Consider the following 24438-nt stretch of genomic DNA (forward strand, 5'->3'; position numbering starts at 1 on the left):
TAAAATTTTGAAGCCTATTTATAGTGTTAAAAAATAAATTATGTACAAAGCTGCTTATGAAAAAATTGAATTTATAATAAATGAAATGAAAATACATCTTCATATCATCAGTGATCCTTCCTCTCACACCTGAGAGTTGGTGATCCAGTTCATATCCTGCTGGCAATTTCCCACCGTAGCTTACAGTCCTCTGCCATTCAAATCAATGCCCCTAGCATTTATCAAGCTTCAATTTGGTCCAGCCATTTTTTGGCCACTCTTCCTTGTAATGTAGTGCTTTTGATTTGCTCTGAATAACTAGCTTCTCAAAATCTTTACTAGACCTATGGACTATATGGCTGAAAAAGTAGAGGATGCACTGGAAGCATAATGCGGTCAACCTCCTTGGTATACCAGCTCATTTATAATCGAATGGTTCATCCTCTTTTCCGTCCATGATGATGCAGATCGTTTCATAGGCCTACAATTCAAATGCATCAATTCTCCTCTGGTCTTCCATCTTGTTGGTCCAGGTCTCAATGCTGTGAATGACTATTTTTTTGTTTAGCCTCTGGAACCACTGTAAGGTATTATTTCAGAGGATGAATGAGGAAGATATGTAAGAATGTAAATGAGATGCAGTCTTGTACAGTTTCAGGTTGACCATTCCTGAGATGTGTGGTTAATTGAAACCCAACCACTAAAGAGCACTGGTATCCACAATGTAGTATTCAAATTCGTATAAAAGTAACTGCCTTTAGTAGGATTTGAACCTTAGAACTCTCGACTTTGAAATCAGCTGATTTGCGATGACTACTGGGAAGAGCTGAAGTACTCTCAGCTTTGTAACTTCCTCTTGATTACCTTATCCTTTCAGCAGCTGTCAACTTTGTAAGAGCCTTCTTCACCAAGATAATTTTTCTTCATATTTTAACCGACAAGCCTTTATCTATTGTGGATCACATTCATGATCAGATGTTAATATTTAAATTAAATAAATTTCAAATATTGATGAAATATCTGAATTACAAAAATATTTTTTTTTATTCATATATTATTTTCACATACAGTTATAAACAATAATATAATTAATTATTTTATTTTTAATAACAATAATAATAAATAGAAAATTCAATAAAACAATTTCTGCAATATAACATAAAATGCATAACGTGTATGAAAATTTAGGTACCCTCTGTTGACAAATCCATGTTGAAGGTACCATTACAGTAACATTTTATAAAGTGAAACAGAAATTCTGAGATATACCGCCGGCAACTTAAAATAAGAATAACAATCTATAAATATTAACTTAAAATAATAAGGCAACTTAAAATAAGAATAACAATCTATAAATATTGTAATCTTAAAATAGTAATTTCTTTTAACAATCTCTTCTATAATTAGATTACAATAATAACTTTTCAATTTCATTAATTTTTAGTAACCATACAAATATCAGAGCATTGTATTCTCTACAGTTTCTTAATCCCTTTATATTATTAGGTAACAAATTGTACACCTTTGGACCCACAAATGAGTAAAAATGTTTATACAGTTCCAATTTTTGGAAACGTAACCAAATTTATCATTCCTTCTTAAATTACTCTTGACCCATATGTGTGCATATATTACACCTTTTATAAAAAAATTTTAGGACTCTAAAAACATACAAATATCTTAGAGGCAATATGTTTTTAAAAAACGAAAAAGGCTCACTAAATCAATTTTTATTTGAAATCATTCTAATTAATTACATGTTTTATTACTGCCAGTAATGGCTTTTTATTAGAACAACACACACTTCCCCAACAAGTTATACTATACATTAGTCTCGATTTTATCAAGGAGTGTTACAACATCTTCAGTAACTTTGTAATATAAAAAATTCTTTACAAAATAAAGTTTATATATACTTAGTCTGATTTTTTAAATTTTATTTATATGTTCCTTCCAAGACAGATTCACATCAAAAATTATTCCTAGATACTTAACTGTATTTACTTTTGATATATTTTGTCATGTACAATTTATGTTTGTATTGTAATTTTAATTGAAAAATTATTTATGGTTTTGATTAACCACCATCTAATTCTCATAAGGTCTTCTTCAATATTCTTACTTATTTCATATACAGTTTTAGCTTCATAATCTAATGCCGTTTCATCAGTAAATTTTGACACTTTATCATTAAATTTTCCACTACACAAACCATTTATATGTATAATGAATAAAATAGTTCCAAGTACAGAACCCTGTGGGATAACGTACTTATCTTGATTACTTATTTCTTCTCCTAATTTGACCTGTTGACATCTTCTCCTCAAATATATCTCGAATCATTTATCGAATTGACCTCTTATTCTAGCTTTTCATAGTTTGTCAAGCAAAATATTGTGATCCACAATGTCAAATGCTTTTATTTCAAATCAAAGAACAAGCCTGCTACTTGTTGAACGTTGACCTTCTATTATACTGGACATAAAATTCAAAAGAGCATCTTCAGTATTTTTTACTTTAAGAAAACCATATTGATTTTTACTGAAAATTTTTATTTTTTCAACCTTATTTTTATATTTTTTCTAGAATTTTTGAGAAAATTAAACCAATGAGTCAAAACATTAATAACAGTATCACTAATTTCTTTTATTATATTTATCCCTAATTCCTGTAATGAGCAGTACTTCATTGAAGAACAAATTTTGTTATGAAACCATAGCCCATTTTCACTTTGTAAAATTGCTTAAGAATAAATAATTAAGATGGATAAAAATAAAATTTATCGGATACATCATATTAAGAAAATGAAAACGTATTAAAAAGATGTAAAAGAAAAACGTTGGGATATAATTTGAGAGTGCATAAAATAAAGAATTTAACACTTTCATGAATGTAGAGATATTGTAAAATTTATAAAGGTCAAAGATTAAGTAGAGTAAGACTTAAAATAGATGTGAAAACAATAGTCAAGATAATATTGAACGAAAGAATATGGAAAAAGACAAAATGACCTCCTAAGAATGAAGTGGCAGGATGATATTATGGGAATCTGGTTTCAGTGGATGTGAGAAAGTGGAAGATTATGGTGATGGAAAGGAAGGTGTGAAGAAGGATTATTGAGGAAGTGAAGTCCATCAAGAGCTGTAGATTTACAATAAGTATGTAAGTAATGGTTAGCTTTTTGAAGACCACCTGAAAGAGAAGCAATAGAAAAGAAGTTTTCTTAATCTAGCTGTAACTGCTGACAAACTAAATATGTGATCTTCTTTCTTTTTTTGGTATGAATATGACTATTAAACAATTTTTCTTGGGCAGTTTGGGTATTATTCAATACTTACTCTGGAATATAGTGGTAGTAATCGGTGAATGATGTCTGGTATTCTTTAATATCATAATATTGTCGTACAGTAAGATTATTTCTGTGCTAATTAAATATAATGTAATCAGTTCTGTTTTATACGTTATTGTAATTTTATATTTATTTAATTTCATTATAGAACTCAGTTAAATTCAGTACTAAATGAGCAAGGTCAAATGTTCAGAAAACTGTAAGTCTTAACATTACAGTTAAAATCCTGGGCAAGATAGTAAATTATCATGATCAACTCAATGGGTAAATCAATCTTTCTCACCACCTAACTCTTTTTTTTTTTTTTTCCCCCATTATTGGGACTGTGGTTTTAGATATGACCTTACCAGATTCTTTGACATTGATGATTGTATGGTAAGGCTGCTTTGGATTGATTCAGGGACCTATGTTTTTAATTTAGTGACTACACAATAAGCGTAATCGTTGATCTATCTATTGGGTAAAGCCACTTTTACCAGATTGAAAAACCAAACAATATTTTGGATGTAATATTACCAGCAATGGAACTGTTCTATAAGTTTAAATTAAATTTACATATATACATACATACGTACATAGGAAATCATCTTACATGAAATATGGTACATGTTTCCCAACCTTCAAATATCAACTTTCCTGTTACGATAATATATAATGAGCCATATTTAATTTAAAAATGTGATTATAATTAAAAATTTTTGATATGATTACCTAAAAGTTTAGTTTTAATTTATAATTTTATGTTAATCAATAAATAATTTTATGATTTTAGTCATACATGGAGGATCATCTAAGAAATAAAGATAGATTGGAGCGTGAATGGGCTGCGTTATGTGCTTATGAAGCTGAACCATGTGCTACTACTACTGCAGTAAAGGTATATGACGTATCTCTCGTATTAATTTTTTCAGTTAAATGTTAAATTTTGTTCTGCAGTAGATCATTCTATAAAAACTTCTTCGTTTGTGCTTGCATTTATGTTTAAAGAAGATTTTTTCTTTTGTAAAAAGAAGATAATGAATGATGTTTGGTCAGAAAGAGGGTAAAATAGTGAAATTTAATCACATCATACGGCTGTTTAAGATTTTACTCCAAATAAATGTAAGACGATAATTACTTTTCATTAATACTGTTATCAGTAGTACTTTTTTAATAACTATAATTGTATGGTTCTCAGATTATTAGTGATCGACAGTCTGAATTATAAGAATGTAAGAATCAGCTTTAATAGTAATAAAATTACCTACAGAAGTAAATATTATTGAAATCAAAGAAATTAGATTAATCAATTAACAGTGGTGCATAAACAAAATTTTTCATAAAAATTTCTACAAGATTTTTCACACTTTGTACAATTTACTTCTATTTTCTTAAGTGTTCGTATAAAAAAAAATTTTTTCATTATTATACCATTAAATTACTATAGTTTTTATATCAATAAATAATTTTAAAAAAAATACTATTTTACTGTAAAAGTAGAGATTTGCCTTTTTCTTTTTAAATAAATTATTATCAATTGAAATTACTTATTAGTGTTTGCGATACAGTTAATACATTTTAAAGACCTGCTTAAAATATTTTAACAGCATAAAAATGGAAAAAATAACCTAGAAAAAAATTGTAGAAAAGGTGTAGTGAAAATGATTGATTATTCTATATAATTATATTAATCCAATCAACCCAAGTTCAGAATTAATAAAATTAAATGAAATAGGACGACACCTACCTTATTTCAAAATCCAAGCAAGAGCGCTTTCACAAACACCTTTCATCATCAGTTGCTCTAATTTTTCTAATTTTTCATTGCAAATTACACATTAAAATTAAAATCATACGTTGCAAATTAAAATTAAAATTGAGATTTAAATTTGTTAAAAATCCTTTTCCAATTAAGTCAAAACAGAAATAGAACTAATTTTTTTTATATTCAAAATTTTTTAAATTTTAAATTAAAATTAAAAATTTCATATATACAAAGTATGAAGTCATTAATAAAAAAATTAAATTAAAAGTTAAATTAAAATTAATAATAAAAATAAAATAGAAATGCACTTTAGCTAGCCAAAGTTATGTGAAATATATTTGTGTATAGAATAAATGTTTCTAAATGACTCTGAGCAACAAAAAACTTATTTAAAGAACTATACCTGAGCAAAAATTGAATAATAAATGTATACATATACATCTAGATGGTTATACACCGTTGCTAAATAAAGACAATACAGATTACTATCAGCATAAATAAATATGAATGGTGCTAAGATAAACACGCATTTGTATTTTATCATTTCTCTGATAACTTAACAAATTATCGCATGGATAACAAATTATCCATGCGTTGAGCCATTATTACCCAAGGTGATTAGAATAGAAGAAAATGTTTAAAAATTTTAAAGTAAAACGTATAAATTTTTTATTTTATTTTTATTCTATTTTTCAGCCAGAGAATGTTAAGAAGAATCGTTATGTTAATTCTTTGCCATATGATCATGCTCGAGTTAAATTAAATGATTTATCAAACATCTCCGGTTCAGATTATATCAATGCCTCTACAATTGTAAGTTAAATGTTTATTTATTTATTTATATATAAATAGTTGTAATTATATTTTATATTGATAAATTGTTCTTTATGTTCAACTAAAGTTAATTATAAGTTTAAAGCATAATAGAATAAATTATATATTTGGTTCTGGAAGAGTTATCATAAAAGGAAACTTTGTTGTTCCATATATTTAAACTTGACTTTAAATGAATTATAATAAATTGATATATATTATTTATTTAAATTGTTGTATAATATGAATTGTATTTATACATCTGTAACATTGGATTAGAATTTTTATGTAATATGTATCAAATAATTTGTCTTATTCATACAAGCAACACTTAGTGTACGATAATTTGAAAAAAAAATAAATAACTGATGTTACATTCCTCTTTATCTGAACGAAAAAATCAAAATGATTGATTTTGACTTATATAATCAAGTATTGGATAAATTTCCTTGGAAATCTAATGAATAATAATAATAACAGGAGAGAGACAACAGATAAAAACAGTAAATTATATAGTGTAATACTACCATCATTATACAGTGTTAATAAAATAAGGAAATCCTTAAATAACTATTTAACAGTTAAATTTGGAAAATGACATTCTAAAAAAATGTTCTTACTTCAAAACAACTTATTTCTTGGTATAAGTCCACAACATGGGATGGGGGCAGCTCAAAAATGTTAAATAAAAACCGTAGGGTTGTCTTCATCATCCATTATCATCGTCATCTGGTGTTCTGCCTGGTGCCAGGACCTTTACACCACCACTGTCTCCATCCATTTCTTCATTGTTGTTCTTCCTCACTTCCTTTCTCCTTCTACTACCCTTCCAATGCAATTGTCGAGATTCTACTTCCTCTATGGCTTAACCGCTTTTCTTTTTTTATACTTCCTGCAAAATTTCTCTTCTTCTTTAATCCTATTCATTACGTACTCATCCCTGACTTTATCTATTTGGCTTACTTTCTCCACATCCACATCTCAAAAGCTTCAATCCATCTCTTTCTTCCTCATTGTCTGTGTTACTTTCATACGACAAAACACAATACTCTTTCAGAATTTGCCCCCCAAAATTTTTCAATTTTTTTTTTTAGTGATATATGACGATATTTTTTTTTGTTTTCGGTCATTTGACTGGTTTGATGCAGATCTCCAAGATTCCCTATCTAGTGCTAGTCGTTTCATTTCGGTATACCCTCTACATCCTACATCCCTAAAAATTTGTTTTACATATTCCAAACGCTGCCGCCTGCATAATTTTTTCCTTCTACCTGTCCCTACAATATTAAAGCGACTATTCCAGGATGCTTTAATATGTGGCCTATAAGTCTGTTCCTTCTTTTAGCTATATTTTTCCAAATGCTTCTTTCTTCATCTATTTGCCACAACACCTGTTCATTTGTCACTTTATCCACCCATCTGATTTTTAACATTCTCCTATAGCATTTCAAAAGCTTCTAATCTTTTCTTCTCAGGTACTCCAATCGTCCAAGCTTCACTTCCATATAAAGCAACACTCCAAACATACACTTTCAGCAATCTTTTCCTGACATTTAAGTTAATTTTTGATCTAAACAAATTATATTTCTGACTGAAGGCTCGTTTCGCCTGTGTTATTCAACATTTTATATCGCTCCTGCTTCATCCATCTTTAGTAATTCTATTTCCCAAATAATAAAATTTCTCTACCTCCATAATCTTTTCTCCTCTTATTTTCACATTCAGTGGTCCATCTTTGTTATTTCTACTACATTTCATTACTTTTGTTTTGTACTTGTTTATTTTCTTGTGTAGGACTTCATCCATGCCATTCATTGTTTCTTCTAAATCCCTTTTACTCTCGGCTAGAATTACTATATCATCAGCAAATCGTAGCATCTTTATCTTTTCACCTTGTATTGTTACTCCAAATCTAAATTGTTTTTTAACATCATTAACTGCTAGTTCTATGTAAAGATTAAAAAGTAACGGTGATGGGGAACATCCTTGTCGGACTCCCTTTCTTATTACGGCATCTTTCTTATGTTCTTCAATTATTACTGTTGCTGTTTGGTTCCAGTAAATGTTAGCAATTGTTCTTCTATCTCTGTATTTGAACCCTAACTTTTTTGAAATACTGAACATTTTATTCTAGTCTATGTTATTGAATGCCAAGTGTACATACAGCTAGTATACTTTTAATATTAAAAATCTAGTATATAATGATTTTCTCTTGCAGAATTGTTTTATTATCATTTTTAAATTGTTTCAACCACTTACATTAAAGATCTTCATTCAGATTTTGTTGTTCTGTATACATGTAAAGATAATTTTTATTTATGGTTACAGATGGATCATGATCCAAGGAATCCAGCTTATATTGCTACACAAGGTCCTTTGCCACACACAACTCCTGATTTATGGCAAATGGTTTGGGAACAGGGATGCGTTGTTATGGTGATGTTAACAAGATTAATTGAAAATGACAATGCTATGTGTCATCGATATTGGCCAGAAGAGGGCTCTGAATTGTATCATATTTATGAGGTAAAATATGTTCTATTCTTGTTTTGTATCATCAGTAATTTGATTATATTTGGCGACCTGTATAATGAAAACATGCGAGTTTGAGTTGATATAATTTAGTAAAGAACTATGATAAAAAATCATATTATACAGAGTAAGCCAAAAGTTACGCAACCATGAATTCATTAATCCAGTGAAGTGGGAAATATGCTTTTCAATTGGTAATGCTTGACCTAATAGCAATAACATACGCACAATAATCAGATAATCTTTCGCTGTTTTGTCTGTGGCAGATTTAATGTTAAACGATTACCATGCATTTTATACAATCTGAATGTGTATCAATTCTTGAGAGTAATTTTAAATTGAAATTGTTTTTTAAGTGCCAGGAAGACTTTGCTGTAGCTTTTTCTTGACCAAATATATTCAATAAGGCAACAATTTCACACATAGTTCTTTGTTTTAGAAAAACCAGTAGTGTAAATGAGGGAAAATGGTCTGGTTGACCAATAAATTTAAATGACGAATTTCTAGAACGTGTCTGTGCAGACTTTAAGTCAATAAAACAGCTATCTTGGCAGGTTGGAATGTCATACTACAAAGCTATAAAGAAATTAAAATTACAGCCATATCATGCAGTCATATGGCTTATTATTACAGTCATATTCTGCATTCTTCATGCAAGAATTGCAAGAACCCCAATCATACAAAAAGATCCAGCTATAGTAAAATTTATTTATGCATTTTGTTCACGGCAATATTTGAACCTTGGATAACATTTTCTTTACTAACAAGTCTTGGTTTCATATGTGAACATCCAGAACAATCAATATTGGATTGCAAAGAACCCTCACATTTTCTACAAGACTTATTACATTCAGTAAATATTGCGAGTTATGGAAAGCAATTTCCCAGAAGAGAATAGTGGGTCTCTACATTAATATATAACTTACATATAGTAAACACTATATGTAATGCTACCAGCAGATTATGACTGACTTCAAATACCGCTAAAGAAGATGAAGGCAATTACTGGTTACAACAAGGTGGTGGAACAGTCCACACAGAGAATAACACATTTTTTTGGTATGTTACTTCTTTGAGGAGAAAATTTTCTGTTGTCTTTAGCCACCTAGGTCACCAAATTTATCTTTCACAGATTTTTTCTTTGTAATTATTTAAAAGTGTTCAGAAATAATCCTTGCAAGAATTGATCAATCTACTCCAGTTGAACATTTAAGTCAAAATATTCCGTATCAGTGGTGCAATTATTAAAAAAGTGGCTGCTAACATATGAAACATGTTGATGCTTGTATAACTGCAAATAGAGAGCATTTTGAACATTTATTTAAAACAAAATTTATATAAGTTATGAAATTATTTGATATTTATTTCTTAAAACTTAATAAAAGTTTTTTCATATACTGATTGGTTTCCATGAATGCATTTTTCATATGGTATTGCACAACTTTTCTCTGTATATTAAATTTTTTTTATATTCTTTTATTTGCAAATTGTTTTCCCTAAATTCCATAATTAGGTCAGTCAGATTACTGTATATTGTTTTTAATCAAATGTAATACTGTTTGTAGGAAAAACTGCATATTCAATCAAACTTGTATTTCCTAGCATGTCTCAATCTTCATTAAGTGGACTTCAGGATAGATTTCATTTTGTGTTTAAACATATCTACCCTTTCAAAGACAGTTTTATATATGGTAAGTGCTATGATGTAAAAGGTTTTTGATATAAGCTACAAGACCCTCTTGAAAGTGATATATAATTTTCAAGATAACAGGCATCCCTCAACGGACCTAATATAAAAATTAGGTAGGTAATATAAAAATTAACTAGTGGTTTTCTGTTGCCTACTTCACTGAGTCAAACATACTTTTGCACAATGGCTTGGCCAGGTTGTAGAAGTGATATCTTTTCTTTGTTCACCATAAGAATTGACGGTTAATGAACATCATTACTTTCAAAGAAAACATTTTGACTAGTGCCTCTTGTATTTCAGTTACTTTACGTAAGTTCCAGCCGTAAGAAAGAACAAGACAGATGGTGTAAAGCAAATGTACTGTTTCTGTTAGAAAACAGCGCATTGTATATGAATACATTGTTTCTACCCAGTATGATAAAAACAGGGACTTCTAATAGGCTCATGTTTAAAAACTGTTAACACACATATGAGATTCTACATCATAATAGAATTATTTTTTATGTATCTTTAATATTGTTTTGTTTTTTTTAACATAATTTCTTTTATTTTTTTTTTTTTTTGGGAACAGAGCCGAGTAAATTATACTCAGCCTAATTATTATACTGACTGCAGTGTTAGTAATTATAAATTATAATGAAAAGTCATTGGTTAAATAAAATAATTATTATTTTTTTTTTGTTTTATGTTGGAGGAGGGGAGAGCTCCTCACCCACCTGTACTGACACTAGTGTTGGGCTCTCACTGACTAAACCCCTTCTCCCTTAATACAGCATGCTTTGATACCTATCTTTCAACATTACTCGGGGTATACTGTACTTGCCACAGGACTTCAGACTAGCTCAGAGAGTCCTAGACAGCTCAACAGTAGCTGACAACTCTGAGAGCACCCAACCACTTCCTTGTATGTACTACTTTCACCCTACTCCTACCCAACAGCAGCTACTGTTCTACTATTAGTCCTCTAAACTTTATTCTTCTTGTGTATTTGCTTGTAGGATTGCTCTGCACCAGTTAGCACACAACGAGTGATGATAATATGAAAGCATTTTTTACCCTAAAAAAAAAAAAAAAAAAAATTAGCACATAATCTCCATCCTGTCATGCTGTGCAAAAATAACCGCATCACTACATCAAGGCTAGCATATTTCTCACCACCCAGCCTATCTGCTAGCCATCTTGGACACAATGTCCAACTGTACCTTTGTCTCCATTGTACCTGCATTCAGCTGAGAGACTCCTTCCCCTATCAAACAGGTAACTGTTGAATGCCCTGTGGCTCGTAAGCCACTAAGTCATCCAAAATCTACCTCATCATGAGTTCATTCTATCCAGCTCCTAATGTTCAGATTGAGCAAGTACATCCATCTGCCAGCGGTTCTTATTCTGCCACTTTCAAAGCAAGATCTCCCTTGCCTCCAACTTAGTCATCCCTTTACTCCTCCCCAGGATCAGCAAATTCATCGACAGAATATCTGCTGTGATCAACACAGCTCTAAGGAAACCGTGTGGTATGTCCTCACCACCCAAAATACTATCCTTCTCTGTAAGCTATCTAATTTCTGGAGGAAAATAGTTGCAGATAACCTATATTTTTGGCTCATAATGGTATCATTGCTTATTTAAGTTATATATTTCCCCAGCTGTGTCATTATCTGTTATCTCTATCATGTATTTGGCTTTTTTTATTTATTAAAATACAAATCTTACTAACATCAGAAAGTGATATGAGAATAAAAAGTGCAAAATTCACCTTTGAATCATCTTTTAAAAATTTAATTTTGTAGTTAGAAACTTAGATAACAAGAAATATTTAATCTACAGTAAAAATACTGTATTTTTATTACATCATTTCAATTCATTACAATGATATTTGTAATATTTATATAATTTTTATATTGAATTACCCATGTTGAAGAGCTAGTAATGCATTACTTAAGTATAAAAAATAAAAATTGCATTAAGAGAATATGGTTAACAGATTAAAATTTTATTTTGGGATAAATTGAAGTTTTATGTTTAACAATGGATTAATCTATTTGAGTCAATTTCATATAAGGTGGTCAGATTTGCTACACTGGATCTACTCAAACACAAGAGGAGAAGATGCACAGGGGAGTGGGTAAGGCAGATATGGAGGCTTCAAATGTAAGGCAGGAGAGATGGGATCAGTCTACTTAGGGAAGATGGAACTACAGACTGATACAGAGATGGCTTCTCCACAAACATGGGGAACTGGGGTACAAGCTGTCCCTGTGTAGCGTAGGGAAGCATACCGGAGAGAATTCAATGTGCTTATCCCAAAGAATATCATTGGGATTATGTTGCAGACCGAAAGATCATGGCACGTAGTGTCTACAATGTTGATCAAGATTATCCAGACAAAGATGAGGGATGAAATACAGGAGTGAAAATTTCCTTCTGAATCTCCCTAGCGGTTGTGCTCATATCAAAGCTAGTCCAGTCCCAAGGCGGAGAGGAGAAAACTATCTAAGGAAAAAAATTAAAATTTTGAAGTTAATTTTTAAATAACAATAAATCTTTGGATGAATGAATAAATAATACTAAGAAAGAAGTAAAAAGTGCAAATATTTTCTTTCATGTTACTGGCAATGAAAATAATTTTATGTACTTCTATAGAATCAATGACAAAAGCTTGCTGAATCATATTAATTGTTTCACTTTGAATACTTCTGACATTTTAGTAAATCTTGATTTAGTAATGTTTTGTCATTAGCAAAATAAAAATGCAAGAAGCTCTTGTTATAGCATCGCATACACAATCCGCCTAGCATGACTGATTTTTTCTATAAAGCTACAAAGCATGATGCATGTATATTTTAAGGAGTTTACTGCTACTACTTTCTGAGGTTTACCACTTGAATCCAAATACTTAACAAAAAAAAACAAAAACAATAAGCTCAAAATACTTTTTTAACAAACCTTGTGTGTACTTGGTACTGAATTATAAAGAACAAAATAATGTTTTAACTATATAATGATAATGCAAAATGCAAGTCTAAACCAGTTAAACATATAGTTACTACTTACCATTCTGTCACTGAATTGAATAAATAACTCTTCACCTGGATTTTCCATTCTCCCTCCTGAATATAGACGGGCATTTAATGAGACTATAGATTGCTTTTTAATCAGTTGCCCCATGCACCTTTTTGTCAATTTTGCAATAGCTTTTAATTTTAAATAAAGACATATTAATTTTATTATTATTTTAATTTAATTTTTTTTAGGTGCATTTGGTATCAGAACATATATGGTGTGATGATTATTTAGTAAGAAGTTTCTATTTAAAGAATCTTAAAACTGGTGAAACAAGAACTGTTACTCAATTCCATTTCTTATCTTGGCCTGATGGTGGAGTACCTTCTTCTATCAAAGCTTTATTAGAATTCCGCAGGTAATTTTTTTATCATTAAGTATTATTAAATTGTTTTTTTTTTTTAGTCATTAATTGTTTAACTTGTTTGATACTACGCACCATTCATTTCCGTTCTGTACATCCTTTATTCCTAAATATTCCAGTCTTTTATTTTCCTTTGTTGTTTTTACTGTTACATATTACTTTATTTATTCTGTAAGGGTTAACTGTCAATTTTTCAGTAGATACAGTGCAATTTGAAATAAATCTGTTGAAAAATTAAATCCTGATTATTTTTATAATAGGTGCGAAGTCAGATAATAAAGTAATGTGACTGATTTCAAAAAAAAAAAATTATTTACATTTTTAGCCAACTAGAGTGTAATCTTCTTCAAAGCAGTTTCCTTATACACACTTACTGCATTGCTTCTACCATTGCTGGTAACATATCTAGAGCTCTTCTTGAGAAATTCCATCCAAGATCTTTGTTTATAGTACTTTGAACATATTTTTTTTGAAATCCGTGTTCCTTGAGTACCAAATTGATTTTAAGAAATAAAAAAAAGGTTGAATAGTGCAAGATCCGGTGAATAAGTTATCTATGGTAATACGAAAAATCCTTTGAAGTCAAAAACTGCTGTTCACACAGAACAGAATAGGTCGGTGCATTATTGTGATGAAAACTCCAACATTTAAATGGACATAGAGAACTCATTTTCAAAGTCTTTCTAGAATTTCTTTGTAAAAATATTGATTTATTATTCCTCTAGGAGACGCTCACTCTTTATAAATAACGCTCTTCAAATTGTAAAAGTACATACTAATGTATGTCTCTTTTGACTTTTATAGGTGAGATTTTTTCATCTTGGTAATCTCTGTAAACACCACTGCATACTTTGATGTTTTGTCACTGAATCATACTGGAAGAACTGACTCTCATAATCATTGATAACGCAGTTCAATAATTCTGGATTGAATTCCACTTGTTCTCAAAAGTTCAACTGCTACATTTTTACACGAGCTTCACTGCTGCTTTGTGAGATTTTTGCATAATTTTTTCTCATTTCCAGATCTTCATTTATTATTAGGTGAACAGTTTTTCCAATTACGTTCACTTTTTTTAAAATATCTTCACTGAGAATTTTCGATCAGATCGTACAATTTCACACACCCTGACTCTGTTGTCATCTGTCCATGAAATTGTTGGTCATCCTCTTTGTCTTTAACATTCATTCTACTTTCAGAAAACATATGTCAACAAAAAACTTGTGTTCTTGTCATAATATCATTTCCAAAAGCTTTCTGAAGCTTATTATAAGTTGTCATTGGATTCTCATTGAGATAACACAAACAGAAATGTCAAACTACTTATTGCACACTACTCAAGACTGAGAGGTTGCAGTGAAGTGCATCTTATAGTAGTAGTGGAAGTAGGATCAAGGTCAAAAATGGTGTCTACACATGTGGACAGACCTTGTATGTACTAGGTACTGAATTATAAAGAACAAAATAATGTATTAGCTATAAAATGATAATGAAAAATGCAGGTTTAAACCAATTTACGAGTGTTATTTTTTTTTCAAGGTCCGATCGGTTACGAAATTAAAACCGCCATGAAAATTAAAAATTTTTTATTTGTAACAAGTAGTTACATAGTTGTGCTATTTCTCTACATAGTTGCCACTCCAATTTAGACATTTGTCGTAGCGTGGTATCAACTTTCCAATACCCTCGTCATAGAACAAAGCCGCCTGTGTTTTCAGCCGTGTTTCTACACTGATCTGCAGCTCAATGTCTGTGCCAAAATGTTGTCCTCCTAGCCAGTATTTCATGTGAGCAAAGAGGTGAAAATCGGATGGAGCTAAGTCGGGACTGTGTGGTGGGTGATCAAACACTTCCCAACGAAAACGCTGCAGGAGCTTCTTTGTTACAGCTGCAGTGTGCGGCCGAGCATTGTCATGGTGAAAGACAATGCCTGATGACAACATTCCTTTCCGCTTATTCTGAATTGCCCTTCGTAGATGTTGAAGAGTCACGCAGTATGAGGCAGCAGTGATGGTCATGCCACGTTCCATGAATTCCACCAAGAGAACTCCATTCCGGAGTTGACACTCGCTTCCTACCCTGTCCGCCTGCATCATGAACATCTGCACGTCCTGCTTTAAAGTTCCTGCACCGTTGTCACACTTTGCTGTCACTCATTGAAGTTTCACCATACACATTACTTATTCGTCTATGAATTTCAGCCACATTACACCCTCAGCCTGAAGAAATCGAATTACTGCATGCTCTTCACACTTAGCGGGAGGTGCTATTGTTGTAGACATGTTTACATGCTAGCTGCGTGTTCAGAACTAAACGAAGTGACGTAGTGTGATTGAAAGCCATACTAGAGACGCTGCGTAATACATATGCACAAAGGTTCATCCGATTTTTGCGCAGGTTTTTATTTCGCGACCAATCGGACCTTGAAAAAAAAATAACCCTCGTAGTATGCAATTACTACTAACCATTCTGTCGCTGAACCGAATGAATAACTCTTGGTCTGGATCTTCCATTCCTCCACCTGATATTAGGCAGGCATGTAATGAGACTATAGATTACTTTTTAATCAATGTAGCTGATTCATTTATGTCTATTTTTTGTACTGTAACTAATGGTATACTTTGTGATGCTGTTCTAATCAAGGTTTACTACGGTTTCCTTTGATCCAGTTAGGTTGGACATTCTAACAGTCTGGATGAGGCCTACAACGAAGGTAAAAGCTGAGTTTAAAAATCATAGATGTAAATGTCTACCAAGGCATTTACATCGGTGGCATTCCAACAAGGACTGGCTTATTACTATGAGATATAAAAAGTTAGAGGGCAAAAGACGACTCCCGTTAAAGCCCATCAGGGCTAGGAACAGGGGGGATGTGTGGCGACCGGAAGCGTCACAAGACAGGTGTTTTCCCCTACAGGGTTGGGATGATACGATTAGGTAAATTCTGAAGCAGTTTTTTTTCATTCAAGAATGGGTAAACCCATCCCCGATGGGATTTGTATTATGTATTATGAACTGATCAGGATAAAAGTGTATTTGATTAACATTTTATAAGTTTATAATAATAGTAAGTCTATCATAAAGACTTGTACTTGAGCCAACATAATTCAATCTGAAAGTAAAAGTGATTTTATTCAGCTTTCACGAGGGATATTGGTCCTACTATTATATGCCATTTTAGAACTCCATTTTGAAATTTTAGGTGAATAACTGTGAAAATATGCTGTTTAAAAATGTTTATCCCTTTTTTTATTGGTATTTTCTTGGTATAATTTTTAAATCAATTTCTAAGATAGTTTTTTGTTTCATTTGTATTGTTACCAATCTTATATACATTTTACCTACCGATACTTATATGTGCACCTGATCTGTCAGACTATTTATTATTTAATTTATTCAATTAATTTTTTTTTTTACTTTTTGAATATATTTCAATGAATACTTACTTAATAAATATTTTAATGAATATTTACCATTCCACCAATCTCATGGCAGAGTGGTAGTGTCTCAGCCTTTCATTTGGAGTTCCCAGGTTCGAATCCCGGTCAGGCATGGCATTATTCATATGCCATCTCATATTCCCAGTTACAAGATACTTTGTAAGGTTCTGTAGTGAATTAATTCACCAATACTTTTTGAGCTCATTTTACCAGTGAAAATAATGAAAAAGTCATACAAACATGGGTCCAGAAACACTCTGTCAGTGAATTACAGCTAGTGAATGATTTTGCTCCGATTCTTGGGCAAAGAATGAAATAAAACCTTACTGAAATTCTAGTTTTAGGAACCCAAGTAAGGGGTAAACTTGATGGTTTCTTATGGATTTTGATCTGCCAAATTGAATAAACAGGTTCCAGAACCATATCTCCAGTAGTTTACACAATATCTGACATAAAACAGAAAAATTTATTGTCTAAAAACACGTTTTTTTTTACGTTTGTAATACAAAAACTTTGTTAAATTACTAATAAATGTGTAATATATATCAAAACTTGTAGATGGTTTAATTCTGAGAAAATTGATGTAAAAATATCCCAATAAAAAACAAATACAAGTTCAAGAAATTTGATTTTATTACTAACACTTACATATACACTTGTACGTTATATTGTAATATGTAGTGTAAAAAAAAAATTTATGAATAGTAAATTGAACTGAAAACCTGTTCATATGACTGTTATAAAAGTGCTCACGGTTTGGCAGATCTTAATGATAATTAGACAGTTTTCATTAACATAGTAAATATTTTAAATTACTACTTAATAGATAAACATTCTAGAATGTGGAAATTTTATATATATGCACGTTCCTATTTCTAACCTAATAAACAAAATTTTCACAGTTTTGGTGCTGAAAAAAAATTGTATTATTTCAGGATAATTTAATTTCAGATAAGATGCCTATCGGAACATTTTTTTCCACTCCTGGAAAAAGGTCACAAATCACTGTACTTACCTTTGTAAATAAGAAAATTGTATTTTTATTTAAAAAAGAAACACTTTTTATAAAATTTGTAAAATAGCATTTTAATCTATATTTTTTTATGGACTTACATTTGTTATACTGTTATGAGGAACACACTTCCAAGATGTTCTTTTTGTATTCCTAATGAATATCTATTTACTTATATTAATTATTTTTCTGTTTCAGGAAAGTTAATAAATCATTCAGGGGAAGATCTTGTCCGATAGTTGTACATTGCAGGTAAGCTTCATTTGTTTATATTAATCTTTTTATTAGTGTGATCAATTCTGGGTACAGTAATAAAAACTACCTACCTATCTGCATAGATTGTTTCTGATAGTTTACCTCTTTTCTTTTTTTTTATTTGTAATCTCTCCTTCCCAATTTTTATTTTTGCGTATATATCTGACTGCATAGTTCTCCTTGCTGAGATTGTCAGGACCTCAAAATCAGTAAAGCCAGGCTTACTGGTTTTCCTCTCATCGAAAAAAAGCCTTTGAAATCTTGCTGATATTACATTATCTATTGAAAAATATAAAAATTTATTTTGGGAAGAACAGCTGGTCTTTTCATTTGTAAATTTTATATTTTTAACCATTACAGTTGGTGATGAAAATTATTTAAAGTATATTTTACTTTTGAAATTATAAAATGAACCAAATTTTATGAATAAATTCCAATTTGTACGTGAAAATAGTTTATTAAAAATTGTTTTATTTATAAATTTAAAAAAAAGTAACAATATACAGTTTACCAGGAGAAATCATTGTCACAAATACAGTGTACTCAAAAAGTAACTATACACCTTTATAAACATGATTATATGTTAAGGGATTGAATTCTGTGCGCTGTGAGTAACATTTTCTACAAAGATTGGTAATCCTGTGTTGTGTTCAGTTTGCTTTTGCAACCCTTTAAACTGGTAACTTTGAGATGAGAAGGTATGTCTGGTTCTTTGTTCCTCACTATTTGTTCATTGCTTTTGAACGATTGAGACTTCTGTGTATTCAAAATGGTAGTGATAATTTTAGAACAGCAAATATTTCTCGTTGAATACGTCTTCCATGAGAACAGTGCATAAATGCAGACAGTGAAAGATCGGTTTTCAATTTGATTTCCAGATATTCCAATTAGTAATTGATACAATGTAAGAATAGTAATTAAGAAATTTAGGAAGTTGGGATCAGTAAAGGACTATGAACAAAGAAGTAGATCATCAGTACTCAATGAAACGAAAGTGCAAGACATATAAGCTGCTATGCAACGTAGTCAAAACATGTACATATGAAAGTCATTCTAACAGAAAAACATCAGTGTTGTAAGTGCACACAATGCAATTCGTAAGAAGCTCAGTCTCATCCAGTATAAAGTGAAAGTGATTCAAAAGTTATCAAGTTATAAAAATTATCCGCAGGACTATGGAAAGTGAATTCAATACTGTGAATGGTTTCAACAGTATCTAGCAGACAATTCTGTTTATTTTTTGGATTTTGTTTTCTAAGCTGATGAGACATGATTCCATTTCTCACGATGTGTGCATGCACAGAATTCATGTTTACGGTCTTTTTTTTGTTTAACCTCTGGGACCACCGTTAGGTATTGCTTCAGAGAATAAGATGGATGACAATGTAACATGTAAAAATACCATTCCTGACTGGGATTCAAACCTGGGACCTCTGAATGAAAGGCTGAGATGCTACCACTCGCGCCACGGAGGCCGGCCACGTTTATGGTCTGCCAACAATCTGTATGCCATACATTAAGTTCTTGTATATGACATAAAGGTTGAAGTTTGAATTACAATATCCAAGAGAAGAATAGTCGACCCAATATTCTTCGTAGAAACAATAAATTCATTTCATTATTATGAAATCATTTATCAGTTCATGGGTAAGCTAACTGAGAAAAAAATTAATTCTGGTTGGTTTCAACATAACTGTGTCCACAGTCCAATCAATTACTGCAAGAGGTTTTCAGAGATCGAATCATTTTTAAGGACTTGTACTTCAGACTTAAGCCTACTAGTTGTTTACTTATGAAGTTATACAAAAAGTAATGTTACGTTTTCCAGCCTTCAGGAACTTCAAACTACAATTCATGATTTCACCAAGAAAATTTTACTTGAACAACTTATTTCTTTTTCCTATTTAGCCTCCAGGAATTACCATTCAAGTATTACATCAAAGTTTGAATGAGGATGATATGTATGAGTGTAAATGAAGTGTAGTCTTGTACAGTCTCAGTTCGACCATTCCTGAGATGTGTGGATAATTGAAACCAACCACCAAACACAAATATCCACAATCTAGTATTCAAATCCGTATATAAGTAACTGCCTTAACTAGGACTTGAACGCTGGAACTCTCGACTTTCAAATCAGCTGATTTGGGAATATGCATTCACCACTAGACCAAAGCGGTGGATCTACTTGAACAACTTATCAGAGTTTACATGTACAAGAAGAGACTCATGCAGGTATGCTTGGATGTTTGTGAGAACCATTTCCAACAACTACTCTAAGGTAAGTTATTGTTACGTACTGATGTAATAATTCGTGGCAGGTATATAGTTACTTTTTGAATACACTGTATTATAAAAAAGTTTTCTAATTTTGTGATCATAAGTATTTCAGTTTAATTTTAGATAGATTTAGGTTTAATTTATAAATTTATAAACTATATTCAAAGATTTTATTATTAATTTAATAATATTAAGAGAATTATTTAATAATAATATTTCATGATCTATTTTTTTGTGTTTATACAATTTGTAACTGAATATAAATTATAGTTAAGGTTTCTACTAATATATTGTTATTTGGAATTATTTAATAAATTTATAATTTATGGTTCTTTTATTTGAGAATTGACATATTTTCAGTTATTATCTTTACTGGCTAGTTTTAGACTTATTTTCTAATTAATGGGAAAACAAATAAGACAAATTCAGTTTGACAATAACGTTGGTAATTTTTATTTAATGCATTTTATTTTATTTACAGTGACGGAGTTGGCAGGACTGGTACGTATTGTTTATTAGATATGGTATTAAATCGTATGGCAAAAGGAGCTAAGGAAATCGATATAGCGGCTACATTAGAACATATCCGTGATCAGCGAATGGGTAGTGTAGCTACTAAACAGCAGTTTCAGTTAGTTTTAGCTGCTGTCGCTGAAGAAGTACAAGCGATTTTACGTGTTTTACCACAACAACAACAGCAGCAGCAGCAGCAACAACAGCAGCTACAGCAACTACAGCAACAGCAACAGCAGTCTCAACAACAACAACCACAACAAGAAGAGAAAAAACAATAAGGTATGGAAGTTATTTTAACCCTGAAAGTTAAAGCTATCAATTTTTACTTTTCCATCAATTTTTATCTCCCATTAGTAGGGAAAGTATTGTGATCAGTCCAATTTGGGCAAGAGCAGTTTTTACTGGATCTTGATATTTTTACACCTAAGGAACCCAAAAAACAGAATGGAAATGTTCCAGATGTTCGTTTGTACATGTGTGTGTTTGGTCTTGCATTCTTTATATCTCCAGAACTATTGGACCGATTTTGACCAAACTTGGTCAGATTACTTCTATACAAACAGAATTTTCTAAACAGAATTTCACTTTTTTAACAGACTTGATTTTTATGCACTGTAAAATGAATATAAAATTACACTTCTTAACAGTTTTCTGAAATTTTAACGATAAGAATTTGACGTAATACTGCAAACACGATTCATCAGCGAAAGGTTATTTAACACATTACCACAATTAACTGACAACAATGAGTAGTATTTAAACAAATTGTGATGAAAAAAATCAGTGTTGCCAACTTGTTTTCGTTAGGTTTAAAATTATTCTACCTAATAGGCGCATCTGTTTTCTTTTTTTATAGCATTTTCTTCTAAGTTTTCGTCAGTTTTGTTGTTAAGAGTCGACATGTTTAAAATTTTATTTGTTTTCTGTTGACATTATTTGCATCAATCTTCTTATAATTAAATTCTCTACAATTTATGTTTAAAAACTGTATGATTTATTGTCAATTTAACAATGTTATTGTATGTCAAACGTAAAAATAAGTGTGTTTTTTTACCATATTTTTGGCGTTTTACATGGGATATCTTAGAAACTAAAAGAGATACAGTTCTGAGATCTATTTTTTTCAATTTCCAAGCTCAAAAACCATAAGAAACAATTGAATTTGCCACTTAATTGACCTTCCCAGAATTTCAGAAAGCCTTAATTTACCTGGAGGAACTGAAACTCAGGCAAAATCTTTCACTCTGTATAACTCGCTAACGAAGCATTTTCGGACCTATGTTTATATGAACTTTTTTCTTATTTTTAGCCTCTAGAATGAGTTGTCAAAGTATTGCCTTATCCTCCTGAATCACCCTGTATATTGGGCATTGATGCCATTAAATTTTCAATTTTAAAGGTCATAAGAATGAGGCTGTAGAGCAAGGTCACCCTCAGTATGTCAAAATTTCACCTAATTAAGGTCTTATTTTTCTTAGGCACGTTTGTTAACAATTAAAAAATGTTGCAACATTGCACCTCCAACCCAAAAAAATGATCTAAATAAACTAGCGGCTAAGTGGCTATTCTACATCAGTAGTACCGCCTCTCACCACAAGGAGCACTAGTGTAGCATTGACGTAGAGCTGTTGTAGTCGTCTGCTATGTTGTGACATCACAGATGAGAAATAAATGAAAAGTAGTTAAAGTTTCAAAAAGTATTTAAATATTTAAAGTGGGCGGTTTTACTGCCACACCCACGCAAATGAAATATGGTATGCATGCACACACTTTAATTAGAATCATTGAGTTAAATAAACAAAAAATATTATATTTAAATAAAATGATTTTTTTGTCTTCAGTCATTTGACTGGTTTGATGCAGCTATAAGATTCCCTATTTAGTGCTAGTCGTTTCATTTCCCCATACATCCTACATCCCTTACAATTTGTTTTACATATTCCAAACGTGGCCTGCCTACACAATTTTTTCCTTCTACCTGTCCCTCCAATATTAAAGTGACTATTCCAGGATGCCTCAATATGTGACCTATAAGTCTGTCTCTTCTTTTAGCTATATTTTTCCAAATGCTTCTTTCTTCATCTATTTGCCGCAACACCTCTTCATTTGTCACTTTTTCCACCCATCTGATTTTTAACTTTCTCCTATAGCATCACATTTCAAAAGCTTCTAATCTTTTCTTGTCAGATACCCTGATCGTCCAAGTTTTACTTCCATATAAAGCTACGCTCCAAACATATACTTTCAAAAATCTTTTCCTGACGTTTAAATTAATTTTTGATTTAAACAAATTATATTTCTGACTGAAGGCTCGTTTCATCCGTGCTATTCGGCATTTTATATCGCTCCTGCTTCGTCCATCTTTAGTAATTCTACTTCCTAAATGAAATGATAAATATTTTTAATTAAGTTGTGCGTTCAAGTCATACATCAGAAAAAACTGCATGATGACAAAGTTCTACAATTGTGTCGTCAGCTTTTTTTTTATTTTGGTAGGTATGATGTGATTCAAAATTTTAACAGTTTATCATAACTGTTAAAAATTACTATTTATTTTTATAGTAGTTCTATTTCTATACCGGTATATATAGTGGAACGTTGATTATCCTCATAAACCTTGCAAGGCTGAACCGGATAATTGGAAAATTAAAAAAGATTTATCATACTATTGGACAAGATCAACCTGGTGGGTCATGTTATTTAATTACATTTTAGAACATATTGTTTTCATATTATTATATTGTAGTCTTAATTGGTTAATATAATTATTTGTCTTCTTTTTTCTTTTACAGATAAATTTAAAAAATAAACTGGGATGTTAATTGTCGTAGATAAAATACACATACTCACAACATGTGTAAGTTGATATATTGATGTAATCAATATATTATTGTCAACTTTATACATGTATATGTGTTGGAGATATAATATTTATATTATACATACATATATATATAAACACAGAATTTAAGTATAATGAAGAGAAATATATGTACTAAAATACAGTATGTCGTGTGACAAAAAATGTTGTATTTAGATAATACAGTAAACTAATATTATTTAAAAATTAAACATAAGAATAAAGCCGTAAATATACAGTGTATATTTTTACAAAATATATTATGCTCTACATTTATAAATTATCATATATAATGGGAAATTTATTATCAATAAAAAAATATTATTACAAAGAAAATTTATTATTACTATCATTTATATATCAATTGTAAGGTAATTAATTATTTTATTTCTAAGTATTTTTACAATTACTTATTTTAAAAAATAGTCAATATAAAATATTATTATTTTATTAAATTAAAATTGGATAAAATAAATTAAGAGGTTTCAATTTGTCATATTACGTTTAATTTGTGAACATTATCTAGTCTTGTTATCATGTACATATA

The 24438-nt window shown here is 30.6% G+C and overlaps 1 protein-coding gene across 1 annotated transcript in view; it reads left to right on the top strand.

Moving 5' to 3' along the window:
• LOC142334035 (uncharacterized) overlaps window positions 1-24114 on the top strand; it is a 211311-nt gene extending 187197 nt beyond the window's left edge. The window contains exons 21-27 of the mRNA XM_075381700.1: window positions 4101-4205; window positions 5769-5885; window positions 8214-8411; window positions 13359-13525; window positions 18182-18235; window positions 20997-21310; window positions 23824-24114. Coding sequence (XP_075237815.1) covers window positions 4101-4205; window positions 5769-5885; window positions 8214-8411; window positions 13359-13525; window positions 18182-18235; window positions 20997-21309 — 954 coding nt within the window. The 3' untranslated portion in view covers window position 21310; window positions 23824-24114. The remainder of the gene's footprint in view (window positions 1-4100; window positions 4206-5768; window positions 5886-8213; window positions 8412-13358; window positions 13526-18181; window positions 18236-20996; window positions 21311-23823) is intronic.
• Window positions 24115-24438: the final 324 nt, after the last annotated feature.

This window comes from Lycorma delicatula, chromosome 13 (assembly GCF_047948215.1).
Source record: "Lycorma delicatula isolate Av1 chromosome 13, ASM4794821v1, whole genome shotgun sequence".
Lineage (NCBI taxonomy): Eukaryota > Metazoa > Arthropoda > Insecta > Hemiptera > Fulgoridae > Lycorma > Lycorma delicatula.